This window comes from Haemorhous mexicanus, chromosome 2, assembly GCF_027477595.1.
Source record: "Haemorhous mexicanus isolate bHaeMex1 chromosome 2, bHaeMex1.pri, whole genome shotgun sequence".
In the NCBI taxonomy this organism is placed as follows: Eukaryota; Metazoa; Chordata; class Aves; order Passeriformes; family Fringillidae; genus Haemorhous; species Haemorhous mexicanus.
Genome location: NC_082342.1, coordinates 30,409,972 through 30,427,281, shown reverse-complemented (window position 1 = coordinate 30,427,281; position 17,310 = coordinate 30,409,972). Strand labels below are relative to the sequence as shown.

At 44.4% G+C, this 17,310-nt stretch overlaps 1 protein-coding gene across 1 annotated transcript; it reads left to right on the top strand.

Annotated features, from left to right (window-relative positions):
* TNFRSF1A (TNF receptor superfamily member 1A) lies at positions 1-16,185 on the top strand. The gene is made up of 10 exons (XM_059838101.1): positions 1-182; positions 8,938-9,139; positions 9,469-9,597; positions 9,904-10,050; positions 11,951-12,032; positions 12,349-12,416; positions 12,630-12,749; positions 13,082-13,110; positions 13,875-14,034; positions 14,599-16,185. The coding sequence occupies exons 1-10, from the start codon at positions 144-146 to the stop codon at positions 14,898-14,900; spliced, it is 1,278 nt and encodes a 425-aa protein (XP_059694084.1). The 5' UTR covers positions 1-143; the 3' UTR covers positions 14,901-16,185.
* Positions 16,186-17,310: the final 1,125 nt, after the last annotated feature.

Sequence of the window (17,310 nt, the reverse complement as noted above, 5' to 3'; positions counted from 1 at the left end):
CTCTCTTTCCTGCTGCCGCTGCCAGGAAGTTGGAGACGGAGTAGTCACTCTCCGCGCTGCCCCGGCCGGCGCTGGGGAGGGCTGGGGCGGCTTTCTCTGGACGCAGGGGACCCTGCCACGGGGATGTAGCGGCCCGCGGAGCCATGCGCGGCCCGGCGCTGCCCCGCTCCTCGCTGGGGACGGTAAGTCACGGCGGGGGCTTCGCCGCTCCCGACGGAGCGGGGCCGTGCGCCGGCGGGACCCCGCCGAGCCCGGCGACACCTCCGGTCCCGGGGATCTGGAGCCCGCTGCGGGTCCGCTGAGCGGTGTCCGCCGTCGAGCTTTCGGGCCCGGGCTCTCTTCCGCCCTCCCGGCCGCCGTCGGGCTCCCCATCGCTGCCGGTCTGCGCCCAGCCCTCTTTCTGCTCGCCCTCTCCGAGGCGCTGGGGCTCCCCTCTCGGCAGCCCCATGCCGGGGCGGGCGGCGGGGGAGGAGGGCTCGGGGAGTCTGCGGGAGGGCGAGGCGGGCGGTCGTCGTCGCAGGGAAGGCTGGTGCCGGCGCCGGAGCGGCAGGAGCGGCGGTAGCGGGTCGGGCAGCCGAGCCGCGCCATCCGCCGGGTGCCCGCGGGGCAGCCGGGCAGCGGCACCGCCGCGCTCGCCGCCTCCCTCCCTCCGCTCCCCGCCCTCCGCTGGGCACCGAGTTCTCTGGCGCCGTTCCCGGGATTTATCCCTGACTCAGGGAGAAGGCGTCTGGGCTTACAGGAACGGCGGTGGATTCCCCGAAGCCCGCGGCGCGGCCGTTAACGCGCGGGGCGGTCCGGGCGGCGGCGCTCGCCGGGACACTGACCGCCCGGGCCGGGATCGGAGCCGCTTCGCTCCCTCCGCCGCCGTGCGGGGACCGGCGATGAGACGCCCCCGCTTTGCTGAGCAGCCGGGCGCGCACAAATGCCACTCTGCGGGCGTTTGAACAAAGATTTGAGGGTTGTAGCTACGCCCCAAACCACGGGATTTGTATAAAAGTTCAGCTCTGCCGGTAGATCTTCCTTAGCCTTCCTGGGCTTCGTGGGACAAGACTTTTAAGCTTTTAAGGCTTTTAAGCTGCCCGTTGTGATTTTGCGGATGAAAAAGTTAAGAGACATCAGAGAGTTTTATGAATAGCCTGATTGCCAGATGTCTGATTGCAAGACGTGAATGGCTATCGAATATCAGCAGAAGTGTGCTAAAGCTGGGACAGCGGGGTGGTGTCACTCAGCATCATGACACGGCTATAAATTCTGCGGTAGAGGTTACGAGGTCAAACTGTTTATCCTTAAATACCTGAGCAGCCTGGTAATGCACACTTGCATTTGGCTGCAGTGGACTTGTAATGTTGACTCAGTTGTTAATTTGTGGTCAGAAAGTTGCAATGTGGGCAAAGTTACCGTCCAAGAGGGTTTGGGTTTGGTCTTGGGGTTTTTTTACTGCTTGAAAGGTATGGAAACCCGGTAGTAGACTTAAAGCTAGTAGTTGCAGAACAACACAACTAAAACTGGAGAGAAGGAATACCTTGACTCTTGCTGTGCATCACTTACCATCTTGGGACCTAGGTAAGACACATAAACTGTTGATTTATGGACAGATTTTCAAAAGTGTATTTCTGGCTTAAGAATAGAGGTGCACACATTTTGGTGTAAATCAGGTACTATATGTGGTATTATTCATTCAGCTGGCAAAAAAAGAAGGATCTGTTGGATTCCCCAAATTCATTATGTTATCTTCAGTTAAATAAGACACTGGAGGAAGTGTCCTTCAGTGGGATTTCTTTTTGAAGATGTTTTCCCCTTCCTATTTGTGTGTCACTTCAAGTTGTCAATAGCACTCTACTCCCTACAGATAACGTATATATTTTCAATTAAATCATATTCTTTTTTTCCCCTCAGAGTTACAAGCCTCACTCTCACTCTGTTGCGTGCCCATCCACTGTAATTTACATTGCATATCATCCTGTTTGCCCTCATAACCCTTCTTGGCTCTCTGATGCCTCCCTTCTACTCTTCTGATTATTGTATGTTTCCTGTGATTCTTCAAAATTTCCTGTAGCCTGTTTCCATGCATTCACTCTTTCTGCCTGTCCTTAAATTCATTTAAGGTGCTCTGTGTTTTTCCCATGCACTCCTAACTTTTACAATGGACAGAATTGCATCCATTTTCCCTGAGGCCAGGGTGTTTTCTGTCTCATTAAAAGAAAAAAAAAATATAATGGAAGTTTCATTTATTAAAGAAAATTCTGTTTTATGAAGAAAAAAAGACAAAATAGCCATAAGGGTACTTCTGGCACTGATTTATTTTCAAAGTAAAGGGAGAAACTGCCATTTTCAAGTTAGAAGCTACATTATATAAAAATTGAAAACCAGGCCACCAAGTGCATTGTAAGAAAGAACTGTTGGGCCACCAGCCTGTTTCCAGTAGTGACCAGTCACAGGTGTCTGCCAAGGGTTTTGGAGCAGAGCAAGTGTACAGCAATGAAAAATAAGAATACTTTCCTGGCCTCCAGTGGGCTGGGACTGTAGGAATTTCCAAGCTGAAATGGCGTCTTCATATTTTGCATCCCTGACTGTGTTTTTTTTTTTCCTTCTGCTATGGGTGTGGAGATCAATTTTGGAACCAGGGCAGGTTTCTGGCAGAGTCAGCACTCTCTCACGGAGTCCACACCTCAGCTACATGTTGGCTGTAAAAGTACCTCCCTGTGTTTGTTTGAACCTCTCTGCTGCTTGTCTTATGTGATGCCTCTTAGTTCTTGTATGGGAGGAGACAGAGAACACTCATCCCACTTCATCTTCTCTTTGGCATTCTGGCTTTGAGCCTGCTACAGTATCCTTGGCTCAGGTTTCTCTTTTATAGACTGGTGTATTTTATCATTCCCTTTGTGGTAGGCAGTCTGTACCAATGATGGTCCTTTTTACTTTCCTTTGTATTATATCTGGATTAATTTACATTCTTAAGATTGGGGACCAGAACTACAGTTAAGATTCAATCCTTTATATATTGTAGATTTAATCCTTTATATATAACGACACTCTTGGTTTTGCTCTCAAATCCTTTCCTAATAATTCATAGCATTTGATTGCATTTCTGATTGTTGTCTCCCATAAGATTAATTGAACTTTTACTGCTTATTAATCTAATTTGAATTTCTATTTTTAGGACTAACTACTTCTAGCCAAATGAAATGTTTATATTAGGGCCTGTGCTAAGTACACTTACGTGGAGATTTTTGTTCTCACAAGTACCAGTACTGTCAGTCTGGATGCCTTTCCCTTTTCATTAAGCAATCCATTTTCAGCATTAGCAGTATTATTTGTGGTAAACCCAGTGTAGTTATTTTGCTTTTCTTGCCCACTTTCTTTAGTCATCACAAAGAGGCTTTGTTTGTATTTGAGGCAGATGCCTCGGGTTCTCTTCCGTAATCCCTGGATAGCGGAGCGCTTCCTTTGCTAACACATATCCTTGTATTGTGCTCTTAGGAACCTGACAGTGAAAGCACATCTCACAACATTCTCCTATTAAACCAAACAGGAATATATCTGTTCCAATGAGCAGGACTTGGCATTTGACAATTACCTGACTTAAAAATTCACCTAGTGAGTCACTGACAAGGGGCATGAGCAGGTCTGTGGCACAGCGTGGGCAGGGGCCGAGGGCTCATGCCCGGCTGAAAATCATTTCAAGATGGAAAAGTAAGGACCCCCTGAGCCTTCCCATGGCTCCTGCTCTGTCAGCACTCTGATGTGAGGCTGTACAGCAGCACAGTGGAACTCAGCCCTGAACACTGGCAGGCAAAGTGCTGGGGTGTTGAGGGTCAGTGAACGTGGCACTCCGACACAGTGTCTGCCACAGTGTCCTTGGAGGGAAAGCTTCCAAAGAAATTTTCTTATGGTTGTTGTCACCTCCTGACTTCTCCATTATTTTCTTAATCTTTACTAATATGAAATAAAGCCTTCTAACTTTATATACTTTATGATGTTATATGATGTGAAGTCCACAATCTTTATAATCACAGTTTTCTTTTGGTTTTAAAGTTAAGATTTCTAAGGCCTTTCTTCATTGGATCAAAGCTATTACTAGTCTCCTGAATTTAGACAAGGCCTGAAATACAGCATTCTTTCATCTGATCTTCATAAAATGAGGATTATTTATAATAGTAGTTCTTGTAGCCTTCTTTTGTCCTTTCCAGATTTTAGAGAGCTATGACAAAAGCTTCCTGTAAATGTTGCTTTAATGCATATTTCTCAATGTCAAAAGCAGAAGTTCTGGTTTCCCTTTCATCTTTGTACAGCAAACTAAAACAAATGTGAACCTCAAAGAGCTTTTGGAAATGGCTGAACCAGACAAAGAACATGAGACTAAATCCTGTACTCTGATTTCTTTGGTAGCTCATTAGTCTGAGCAAGATACTGGTTTTTGCCCAAGCCTCCAAGCTGACTAATTTTATGTGACTCATTAAAAAGGCTGACAGATGATTTATGTGTAGAATGCTTGTGCATGGGATGTGTATCATGCTGGATTCTTAAGCCAAGGTAACTTGCTGTTACAAAATATTTTGAGACACTCTAATGACTCATAATGCCTCTTATTTGCAGGTAATTGATAATTAATTAGTTTAAAAGTGGAATTTGCAAACTGGCAGCCTTTTTTGGGAGAAGCAGTTGATTAAGTTATTACAATGGAATCTTCATGCAACTTGGTGTCCCTGAGGATTAAGGATGGATAAATATTTTTATATTAACAAAATATTGATTTCATTAATGATGATGATAATGCTGAGACTAAAAGACTTAATTCATAATTATTTACAACACAATACAGATAGTTATAACTAGTAGTGTGGTGTGCTGTTTTTTCAAGAAATATTGAAGCAACAGTATTAAAGATAGCCAAATGACCTGTGTGCCACTGTACCTGCTCCCTCCACCCTTCTGCAATTTGTAGTGGTGGCAGTAATCCAAGAATATTTGAGTATGAAAATTGTGGAAAGGCTCCTAACTTTCATCTGTCTCAGCTGTCAAAACGTTGCATAAAAGAGCTTTTGGGCTTGTGCTGTGTCTTTTTTCATTGTAGGTGAAGTGCTGGGCAGTAAGTGCTGGTGTGAGGGCATGGGAAGGAACTAGGGTTGCCTTATGTGTGAGGAGAATGTGCAGCTGTCATCCAGAGGGGTGGAATGTTTTAAGGAAGCAGTGTTCTGCCATATTTTGGTTATTCCTGCAGCAGTTTCATAAGTAAACCCCAGAGTTTCTGCTGACTCTGTTTTCCCTGGGTAGTCCCTGCTGACTGAAAAGGCTGAGTAGGTGTGAATCAGTGGTGTGCATCACACGTGGTTTGAATTACCACTTGGCTTAGGTAATACACATTGTCGCTGTGAAGTTGCTTAGTGGCTACTGGTTTTTTTATCCTGGCGAGTGGAGTGTGCTGTACATCTAACAATGGATATTCAGCTTATTTCACTTGCAGAAGACATCTAAACTTTGCCTTGGCAAACTCTTATCAATGACTTGAGGCTTCAGTGCTAAGTCTGGCTGGCAACTGACCACCAGCAGTGTTTCTCAGGGCTCAATTCTAGGGCCAGTTCTGTTCAATGTATTTATTCTAGATAAATTGGAGCATTGAGCAATGATTATTGGAATGAAATTGAGCAAGTCCAAATGCTGGATCCTGAATATGGGGACAGAGTTACTTGTGGGCACAAGTACAACCTGTGACAGGAGTGTCTGCAGAGCACCCTGCAGGGAGGGCCTGGGGGTGCTGGGGGCAGCAGCAGCAGCTCAGTGAGAGCCAGCAGGGCGTGCCCGGGCAGCCCAGAGGGCAGGAGCCGTGTCCTGGGGGCATCAACCACGGAGCACAGCCGGGCACAGGGGGATCACCCGCTGTGCTCAGTGCTGCTGCGGCCTCACCAGGAGTGCTGGGAGCAGTTTGGAACCTCTTAATTTAAGGATTTGAAGGTCCTTGATTGTGTCCAGAGGAGGGGAACTGCAAAAGAATTTTCTAAAATTAGGTTCTCGACTCCATCAGACAGATTTCTCGGTATAAACCAACTGTGTTACATGGTAGCTTGAGCCAGGTGCCTCAAAAGAGGGATCCCCAACAAAGAAATTCCTGGGCAATATCCCCCTTATGATCTAAAGTCCCTATCCCTCAAGCAACAGTCTGGATCAAAAAGCATTATTATATGGGATCTTCTTGCTCTTCACTGGGTCACTCTTTCACTACCAAGTGGTTGCCATGTGGTCACCTCCATATCCTCTTAGGGTGGTTTTGCTGAGGATTTTGATCAGTTCTGTAGTCCATGTTGTAATATGGTTGTTACAGTTCATATACCACGAGGTGTGTGCCTTCCAACTGAAACAGAACAGACTGTTCTAATTTTATGTATTACCTGAATTTAATGAAGCTGTTCATTGGTATACATCAGTGTATTGCTGAATGGCTTGGGGAGCTGCTTAAGATGGTGGTGTTTGGTTTTGTTTTTCCATCATGTGAATGATTTTGCTGGATGGCCGAGTCACTGGGGTGTGAGTCACTCCTGGCCTGTGACTTTCTGTTCCTCAAATCATGTTCCATAACATGTTAACTCTGCTTTGATGACACTTAGAGACATGCTTTCACTAAATCTGAAAAATTAAAAATACTTCTGTTTTCTTTTGGTTTTGAAGGTGTATCTGACCAATTTTCTCTGTATTTTTGTCTTGATGCTTTTATCTTCTTTCTGTTGCTGACTTCTGTGACTTATGGGGTGACTCTTTATGTTCTTGTATCAGGGGATTAATCACTAGCTAGAGAATCAGAATGTTTTTATTTACTGTGTGTCAGACCATCTGTGTGAAGGATCTTCTATCCCTTTTCCTGCAAGCAATAAATCTGTAATGTCAGCTGCTGAAACAATTTTTAGTTCCGCTGAGGAGTTGTTGGAGTGCTTACAATTATTCTGTGGTCAACTAATGAAGTCTGAAATGATATCTATTTAAATATGTGGTTCTCTTTTTTCCTGTTCACCATTTTAGCATCTGGTCTATTGAATGTGTCACAGCTCTCCAAAAAACAATGTTTTAGTTTTGTCAGAGTTGCAAACTCCATCCTTCTTGAGGTTTTAAGTTGCTTTTAGGTATGTACCCTTCTCCCCCAAGGCATTAATTCTGAAAGAGAAACAGGACAGTGTTGGGCTGTCATAACCATTTCATTCTATGTGTCTTCTGGTAGGCTTGCTACCACAAAATTGGTATCATGACTGTGGTTTACCCTTATTGGTTTACTTTGCTTTTGCTATAAGTCTCCTAGCTGAAAAAGCAAAAAAAAAAAAAAAAAAAAAAAAAGGGAACAAAAAAGAACTCTGAAGATGTGCTTATACTGCTGGGCATCTTCAAAAAAACAATTTCAAAGAGAAGAAGCTGGAAAAACATTAAAATTGCAGGGAAGGTAGTATAAAACTTTGTGTGAGATTATATTGGCAGGGCGGTGTTCATTTGCAAAAATTATTAGTTGATTTTCATCATTCACATGATCTGATGCATAGAGTTCATTGGTACATCTCTACCATACTCAGAAGCATCAGCACATGGATGTCCAGATGGTGTGGCCAGGATCACTTGTGTGCAAAGAGGATGACAAGGGATGCAGGTTGTCAAGTCTTCATCATGCTGCTGGGCTTCTTCACGGTACTATAAAGTAGTTTTTGGACAAATCTTTCACACTCTTCAGGAGTCATTGGTTGGTATGGGATGGGTCTTTGCTGTAGAAACTTGCTGACTTCAGGTTTCATAAATCTTGGGCCAAGTTTTGACCTGGTTTTGTTTTGTTGGGTTTTTTTAAAACCTTTTTGTTGTTGTATGTTTTTTCTTAACTGAATGTTTGAAATGCATGCTTGAGGTGTGTTTTTCTATTGGGCCAAGAAGCAAAGGGGTTGTGTTTGTGATACACTGCAGTCTTGTTACCATCCTTCTGGATGATCATCAGGATCTTTTGCTGATGAGTCATTTATGCTGCCCTCTTACCAGAGGGGAGGCCTTTTGGCCATTACATAAACAGTATATTTCTCAATTTCAGTGCTGGGAATAGTGTCCTGAAAACAGTGTCCAGGGAACAGCATCCTTCATTATTGGTACAGCTGTGATTTTAACCCCTGGTTCATGTGTGTGTGGGTGTACAAAGTCACCCTCTCTTACAGTCATGTGGCAGTCATGCCAATCCTAATATTTCTGGTAAGATTGGCATGACCACAGTAACTTTCAAGTGGAAAAATAGAAATCAAATCTTAATAGAGTTAAAGAAAGAAGAAACTGCTCATTTTTGTGTCGAATTGCATGGGCTGATTGTTAACAGCTGCAGTTTAAGAGGAAGAATCTACATTTGACACGGGAGAAATCAAAAACCTAACTTTCCCATGTTTCTAGGTCTGGCTTGCTCAGGGGGCATTTTGGAAGATTTCCTGTACTTAGCAGGCAGTGAGATCCTCTTTTGCCATCTTATTCCAAACTTCCCATCTTGTGTATTTATTCAGTGGGACTACAAGTACTGGATGCATTCTTCTCTGTGGAACTGTTTCTACATGGAGAGTTTTACTTCCTTCCTTAATAAAAACATTTCTCCTGTGTAACTTTAATGCAAGCTGCAGCATTTTCAAGGCATTCCATGTATAAAATGCACATCATGAAAAATATTTGTTTTATATACAACCAGTTTGCCGTAGAGGCCATTGAATGGTATATTAATATCACAGATGGCAGGCATTGGTTTGTTGGGGTTTATTTTTGTAAATCATCTTCCCACACATATTTGCCAGTGGAGGGTCCCATTATCAGAATTAACAAAATAAACTGAACTCATGATATGATGTAATTCTAAGTGCTGAAATCAGAGGTGCAGTCTGTAGGAGGATATAATGTTTTCTCACCTTGTTTCTCTCCTCTCCCTCCCTCCCTCTCTATTTACAGGTTATTCTAATATTTGTCTGTGTGTTGACAAAGGAATCTGTAGAAATTACTCCAGTGCCATATAGAGTGCAAGTCCGTCGGGTAGCTTTGGATGGAAGAGACCCCTCTAACCCTTTGAGGAGAGAAAAGAAACAGATGCACTGTCAACTGGGACAATACCTACACCCCAGAAAGACCCACTGCTGCATGAGGTGTCATGCAGGTACACAAAATAAATACAGTAGTAGTGACTTTCACCTGGGGGGAGGCATTTCCCTGTCCTGCACTCTCAAACTGCCTCTCTCCTACAGCTAATCAGCTCTCCTTTGTTTGGTATCTATCCCTACCCAGATAAATTCTTATTCCTTTTATTTATTCTTATTCCTTTTCTCCTCTTATGGGATGTCAGTGTCATTCACACTGGTGATAGGAAGCATACTTGGCCCTTATGGCATCAACTCCAGGGTTTCTTTGAGGAACCAGTGACTCCTGTCCTCCCTAAGACAATGCATTGCCTTCCTGTCAGAGCTCTGTTAAATGATTTTCTTGCAGGTACCTACAAGGCAAAAGACTGTGATGGGCCTGACCAGGCAACTGTCTGTCTTCCATGTGCCAATGGCACATTCACAGCTGTTGATAACACCATGTCTAAATGCTTCCAGTGCAAACGCTGCCGTACAGGTGAGGCACTGTTGGATCTGCAGGATCTGAGGAAAATGGGGGTGGATGAGGGCTGGAGGGGATGGCAAGGTGATCGAGGGAGCTTGGAATAGTAAGCAGTTGAATAGGTAAGACAGTGTATGGGGATGGAATGGGGACAGCAGGAATAAGGGTTGCCAAATTAGTGCAGTCTGAGATACAGTTTGCAAGCCTTTCTAGCCTTTTTCTGTGAAAATTAGGGGATAACAATACCTATGATCATGACAGTGCTCTCAGTTGAAGGTGAAGGAAGAGGCTGGAGTAATAATTTCTCCTTTCTTCCCTCAGCACTGCAGCAGATAGTAGAGACCCCCTGCACCCCAAAGCAAGATACTGTATGTGGCTGTCAGAAGAATCAGTATCAGATTGATTCTGAGTCTGAATACTTCCAGTGTAGGAACTGCAGCTTGTGTGCCGATGGGATTATTGCCAGCTGTGAGTATGGCTCCAGTGGATATGGAGCTGTGCATTGGAGCTGTGGATACGGCTCCAGTGCAGATGTACTGTAGGAGGGTAGACTTTCTGATACGCTGCAGTGCCTTGCACTGAAAGGATGGTAGTTTTGGAACAACTCTGGGGTTTGTCTGCCCTCTTTCCCCAGAAAGACTGCTATTTTTTCCTGCTCTGGCATCCATCCCTGTTCCTATCATAGCTGCTTTCTTTTGTCCTTGAATGGTTTCTTGGTTTTGGCTGTTGTGAGGAGCTTCTTTCTACTTAATTTTGGTGCCTCTGCCTTGCCTGTCCTGAAGCAAGGTCTTTATGTTCTAGAGCAGGTTTCCCCTTGCCTTCCTTGTTTGTCTTTCTCCTGATGCTGACTGCATTTCCCCTACCAACTGCTGGAAGCACTTTGAGTACGATAGATGAAAATACCTCTGGCCCTGATGCTCAGCTGAACTGCTTGTCAGTCACAGTGTTCTGTGCAGTGTTCTAAAGTAAAGAGCTGCTAGTAATGCTGAAGTATTCCCAGTGACATTGGGCATTACCTTGGGATGATGCCAGTGTCTGGGAGAAGTACTCGTGTTAGCTGTCCCAAGGTCAGGAATCAGATATCGTAACAAACACTGCTGTCTGTAGTCTAATTCTTTCCATGTCCCTTAAATGTCTTCTTTTGATGTGAGGACTGAGAAAGCACCAGTCAGTGTTGGCTGCAGCACAAACTGACTTTATTTCCTTGATTAGCTCTTTTATAAGGTTGCACAGGCAGATCTGATTGTGCAGCTGAACAAGACATCACACATCCATGCCCATTCACACCCCGACTGGTCTTCCAAATCTGCACATACATACATTCCTTAGTGGCTGTCTTCCAGCCCAAGGACACACACTCCCCTCTCAACATCTTATTCAGCTGGTCATGATCTGTACCAGATCTATACCAAAGATACAATTATAATTAATTTAGTCATTGTTCTTTAATTATCCAGCAGGCCCATGCTTCCAGTCCAGCTGCTCCCACATCTTACCTTGCCTTAAAGCTATCCTCTCTTCTTTCCAAACTATGCTGCTCCTGATCCCTTTCCCATCTCTTACCCTGCCCAGTGTGAGGTTTGCTGTTTCACTGGTGAATGTGTTCCCTCTAGTGTTCAGTCATCTTGTCACAGTTTCCACACTTGAGCTTCTCCTCAAGGGTCATGATTGCACATTGTCCTTGAGCAGCTTCCTTCCCCCTTGGCTGATGTAGAACTGTTTTATTCCCATCCCTCCCTTGCCACAGAATGCATGCTCCTTGTTCTAGTGCATTTCCCTCTCCTCTCATGCAATTTGATGTCCTTCCATCACTATTCTTGCCTGCTCCTCCCCACACCTGTTTTATTCAGGCTCTCTCCTGTGCCTTGCTTAGAAGTGATAGTTCTTTCATTTCTTACCCCTTCCACTCACGACATCAGAAGAGTGCTTCTGTGTCCCATGACTTGAAATGATTTCTCTGTGCCCTGAACTGACTTCCTCACCAGTCCCAGCTGCTCAGGGACCACTTCTCCCTCATCTTGGCCTGACTAATGTGGTTTCCCCTTCCCATCATGCTTGAACTTGGGTGACTTTTACTGCTTTTTTGCGCATTACACTAATTCCAGCTGCTCTGTAATTATAGTCCCTTTCCAAGCCTCTACAGAGGTGCCCACCTTCAGGATAGTGGCACTCTTATTTTTATTACTTTTATCCTCTCCCAACTCTGTTTTTATATGTAGATCAAATCCTTTATCTCTTTTTCAGTAGCAGTTTTCCAGGCTTAAAAAAAGGATAATCCCTCATCCATTTTGGAGTGGATTTTTTCCCCTTTGTTTTCTTCTCCGTCCATATAATGGCAACAATTTCTGATTTTTTTTTTCCTGTACAGGTTCAAAGAACAAAGATGCAATTTGCAGGTGTAAGCCTCAATTCTTCCTGTCACGTAGTAATATTTGCAAGCCTTGCAACAGGTGAGCTTTTTCACTCTGTATGCCCCACCACTGAGTAGGAGAGACAGCAGGAGCTCCACGGGGGGAGGAAATTCTTCTCATGACTCTTTCTATCTAGGCATAACTTTACAATATTCTAACTGCCTTTCTGGGGCAAGTAGGTCTTCACCCCCTGTCTGCTCCATGTAGGCTTTAGCCCACTAAGAGCCCAGAGTCACTAGTCACACTGCATTGCTCTGCTGTGCAGGCTCATCTTGACTTGTCTGTTAATTAGGGTGGTTGGAAATGGCTAGAGTTTCATTGCACATGTGCTCACCTCTCTGATTCGCCCTTTCAGCTGCACTGGAGAAGACTGCTTGCTGTGTCCTAGCCCAGTCACTACCTCACCGACTTCATCTGGACTGAGTGAGTGCTTGGGGGACTGAAGGGCAGTGGAATCTTTTAATTGTGGAGTGTTGTTCTCTTAATGCCTTTTGTAAAGGGTTATATTTTCCACTTTGTCAAACCTTTATCCTTTTTCTCCCTACCATTTGCAAATCTCCCCTTGCTGTTCTTCCTCTAGCACTTACTTCCTCTTTCCTTAGTCACCCGTGCGTTTGCTCTCTTCCTTTTGTCCAGATGGAAACCTTGTACTTGGCACCCTTGTTGCAATATTTGGAGTTATCTTCATCCTCTGCATTGCACGAAAAGTAGGGAAGCTGGTCCAGAAACATAAGAAAGTGTCTTTCTCCTACTGTGGTGAGTACAGTGGCACGTGCAGTGATACTGACTGGGATAGACACCGATTTCTGTGTGCTTTTGTGTGTGAGGGACAAAGTGGGATCCCCTGACTCTGCTCTGCTGCAAGGCCAGAGTAGCACAAGAACTAAAGAGCCAAGGCTCTTGTTGCAGTTCTGCATCCGGGCCCCTAGGTATGACTGGAAGTGCACGTGAGCTTATTTCTGGGATGTTTATTTTGCTATAAAAAATTTTTGAGGGCAGGATTGTGAGTAGCTGCTTTCTTGTTTTCTCTGGGACAAGGGGAAGTGAAAATAATTTCTGCTTTCTTTTTTTTTTTCCTTTCTTTGAAGTTTCTTCAACCAAGGAGCCAGTATCAGAGGTGAGCAAGATGATGGGTATAAGAGCTTACCTTCCACTTTTAAATGTGTTAGCCTAGGATGTGGAGTAATATTTTTCACCATGGGCTGTTTCCAGGCCTGCTGTTTTCAAGTGAGCTGAGTAATAGAGCTGTCTAACTCAGAAGTCTTTTCCTGTAGAGGGTGGAGCCAGTAACACTTTACTTCTCCTCTTCTAGAGGATGCTTTTCAAACTCCTGGCTTTTTTTTTTTTTCTGGATGGATTTTGTTCAATAGTTGATCCTTTATCCCCTTTTCTCTCTGTGTACCCCAAGCTTGGAGGATTTAATTAATTTGATTTCACTTCAGAGCTTGACTCCACAAGCCTCTCAGTGCTGCTTCACAGTATTTTTTCAGGTCCAAGGTAATTCTGCAAATGAGAGGGCCCAGGCTGAGATAGATGGGGTTTCCACAGCCTTACAGAGGAGGCTGATGGGAAAGATGGCATGTGGAGCTTCTAGAATGGTGGTGATTTTGGGTACCAGCCTTACTTGATTTTGTAAAGAAATACTTTTTCCTGGACTTCTGTTTTGTGGTATGAAAAGAAAGTTAAACTCTTTGGGTTCTGATGGAAAGAAATGTTTGGTGTCCTCTGCTGAAACGAGGCATGTAGGAAGGATTAAAATCTCAACACCCACTCCCCATCTATCTTGGATAAATTTCAGCATATAAAGCTAGTGGCTGCTTGCAGGAGACAGGTGTATTGTGCTGCTGTGGATAATTCTGGACTATGTAATGTGTCTTTCAGGTTGGGGAAGAAAGAAATGAAATTCCCTCCCTTCGTCCAGAGTCCCAGAAAAAAACAGAATTGCCAATAAATCCAACCCTATTACCTACATCTCTGACACAGGGTTCACATGAGTTTCCAGACTGTGTCAGACCTGCCAGGACGACACAGCTTCCAGACAGTAAGTGAAACTCCTCCGTCCTTCTCTCCTTCCCCAGTCAAATGGGAACCTCATTATGCAGATGCAGCTAGGAGTATGCTGGGCAGACCTTACCCAGTGTATGTGACCTGGATGTGTACCCACGCACGGCACAGTAGAAAGGCAGAAGCATGCCCAGAGCCTGTGAGTCTGTATATGCTAAATATCTGTGCAAGGCCTTTCTGTCGTCCCTTTTCCCTACTAGCAAAATGGATTGCCATATGTATTGACATGCTGTCAATATAGGCAGTGACCCAGAATAGTTTTAATAATTCATTCTTTTTCAAGAATGTATTGCAGAAAGACCCTAAGCAAACGTGCTTGACTCTGCTCATAGCCTTATAAAAGAGCATATGGAAACATTCCCATTAGATTTTGAGGGAAAAAAGCAAGCCTGGAGTCTGTGTGATTACTCTGGAGAACTGGAGAAGACTTGAACAAGAGGGGGCAATGCAAGATACCGGGGCAACCTCCAGCCCTGGATTATTCACATTCTCCTTGAGGTGGAAGAATCTTGCTTCTCAGGGTTTCCCTCTGTGTTCACAGCCCCTGCTATTCTGTACACCGTGGTGGATCACGTGCCGCCGTCGCGGTGGAAGGAGTTTGTGCGGCGCCTGGGCCTGAGCGACTGCGACCTGGAGCGGATTGAGCTGGAGCACCGGCGCCTGCGAGACGCCCAGTACGAGATGCTCCGGCTGTGGAAGCTGCACATGGGCCGTGCTGCCACTGTGGAGCACATCAGCCGTGTTCTCAACCAGATGGAGCTCAGCGGCTGCAGCGACGCTGTTCAAGAAGCTTTGCTAAACCAGAACTCTCCTCAGCCTTGCAGCCTCCACAACCATCTTTAATCTATTTCTGCTTTAGTTGCCTTTGACCATTAAGGGGGGATCATAGCTCTCTTTCTTTCCTCATATCTCCCCATCTTTGTAACACTCGTCAGCTGGTTTTGTTGGAGACAGCAGCAGGTTATGCTGGAGGAAGGCTGAGGTTTGCTTCTTAACCACCACGTAGTTCAACCTTTAAGCCACGGCAGACCTCTGCAACACCTCCTCTCCCAAGGAGGGGAAGCACCTCATCAAGGAAGTGGTGTGTCAACTCTGACCAAGATACAAATAGGAGCTCTGAGTGACTCGATCATAGATCAGCTTCTATGGGCAAGTTGTTGCTGAAACAGGTGCTCCGCACATCGTGTGGTGCGTAAACTTGTCGGGTGCTTTGGTTAAGCTGACTGTTCAGATGCTAAAGTACTCACTCACTTCTTGCAGATCTATTTTTCTGTGAGATCAACCAGTTGAAGTGGCTCATATTGCAGCCTTTTGATTGCTAAATCTGACTCAGAGGAAGTGGTGGGAGGATGTGCCTATTTCTGGGAGCGGGAGAGGATTGCCCCCTCTCGGTGTCAACCAGTAGCAACTAGTTGGTATTGCTGTAGCACAAGTCTCCTGGAGATTCAGAACTGGTTCTCTCTCTGTGAGAAACAGGAGGACATTATCCTTTCCACACCATGTCCCTCAGGCTCCAGAGGAGTAAGAATTCCAAGCCAGTGAGTCAGATGAGAGAGTTGGTGCTTTTTTCCTCAAGGTTTTTTTTTTTCTGTATCTAGAAATCATGTAAGTTAGCATTAACAAAACACCTGCCTGTGTGTTTGTCCAAGTGCAGGGTGGCAAGGAGTGTGTGCACCTGCCTGGGTGAGGTGGTACCTATGCATGAGCACAGGTAGCATGAGCTCCTCTGCAAGTCTGTGCTTGCACACAGGCTGGTAGGCTTGTGTCTACCTGCTTATCTACATTGGATGATTCCATGAATCTAACTGCAGATGGGACTGTGTATGTGTCTGTATAGATATTTTAGCAACTGTTGAATAACTGCACACTACTTCCCAGACGGTGTTCTGTGATTGCTGCTTGGCTGTGGGAGCCGTCCGGTACCATCTCCAGGCTCTCCCCATCACTTCTCACCAGAATTACCCTGGGAGAACCAAATGGAGAAAAAAATAAACTAGCCTGCACCAGGTGCAGGTTGTCCACGTGTTTGTAACATGGGTTTTTTCAGTCTCTAATCCCTTGATCAGAGAGGAACTTTCTATTGTAAATACACTAAAAGTTATGAATTAAAGTGAATATTTTTACCTCTGTTCTGGTTTTGCTCATATCAGCTTCTTTTTTGTGACTGTAGCTGGGGGCAGAGGAAAGGGAATAACTTACAGAAGTGTCAAGAGTGGATGGCTTGGTTCTTGTGTATTTTTTTTTTTGAAACTAAGTTTTATATATTTTGGTATGCAAAACTTGGCTGACATCCACATCACAAGAAGCTAGCTGAGGGCAGGAAGTAGGCAGGATTTAAATGAAATCCAATTGCAGGTCTTCTCAGATATTCAAGAATATGAATGTCAGCACATTTAGAGTGAATTTTTAAGCAATATACAATGAGTCATTTGGATTTGTATCTGGCTTTTTAAACCGGAAAATATCTTTAAAGAAAAGAATAATAATAGGTTATACTTTAATGTTTATCTTACATGTTTTTGTCTGAGGAACCAGAGCACCATGTTTAATAAGGAAGGACTACTCCTATTCTACTTGAACATTTCCTACTTGAAACATGGAAGTTCCTGACTGTCAGTGACAAAGCCAGGAACTGACATCAGTTTTAATTCCCACTTTGAGGCTTTGTTTTGCTATGCCTACATCCTATTTTAATTGAGGATGATATTGTTGCTTTGGTTTTTTTTTTTTTAATCAGAGGTAGTACAAAGCTCACTGTAATACACTTTTTCTATCACAATTTATGTTCAACAAGCACAACAGTATCATAATTATTAGAAGTACATGATGTATGTTCAAAGTGCTTGAAGTAGGGAAATTTTCAGAAATCTTTTCCAGGTGTGATGTCTAAGGCTTGGGTTTTTTTGCCCATCTCAAACTGTTCAATACATCATTTAAAATCCATGTGTTGCAAAGCTTGTGGCACAAGATAAGCCACAAGCAGCAGGCCCCAGGCCACTGCTGGGTTGCCAGTGGCTTTGGTAGCGTTTGGGAGCACTCATAATCACAGACAGATGATATGCAGGTGCTTTATTGATGCACATGGGAACTAGGGGTATTAGCAACCCAAATCTAGCTCCGTGGTTTTGTTCAAAGTACACATATTTATACAATCTCAGCTGTAGCACTAATCACTATAACAGCCTTATGGATATTGCTTCATTAGAACTTAGTCCGAGCTTGTACTAACATGTACAAATCTTACCTATAGGTA

What these genes read in the sequence shown, in the direction of transcription:
- TNFRSF1A (XM_059838101.1), top strand. Translation starts at nt 144, where the DNA reads ATGCGCGGCCCGGCGCTGCCCCGCTCCTCGCTGGGGACG. An exon ending in GTGCAAACGCTGCCGTACAG is followed by an intron (nt 9,598 to 9,903) that starts GTGAGGCACTGT and finishes TTCTTCCCTCAG; the next exon opens with CACTGCAGCAGATAGTAGAG. An exon ending in GACGACACAGCTTCCAGACA is followed by an intron (nt 14,035 to 14,598) that starts GTAAGTGAAACT and finishes CTGTGTTCACAG; the next exon opens with CCCCTGCTATTCTGTACACC.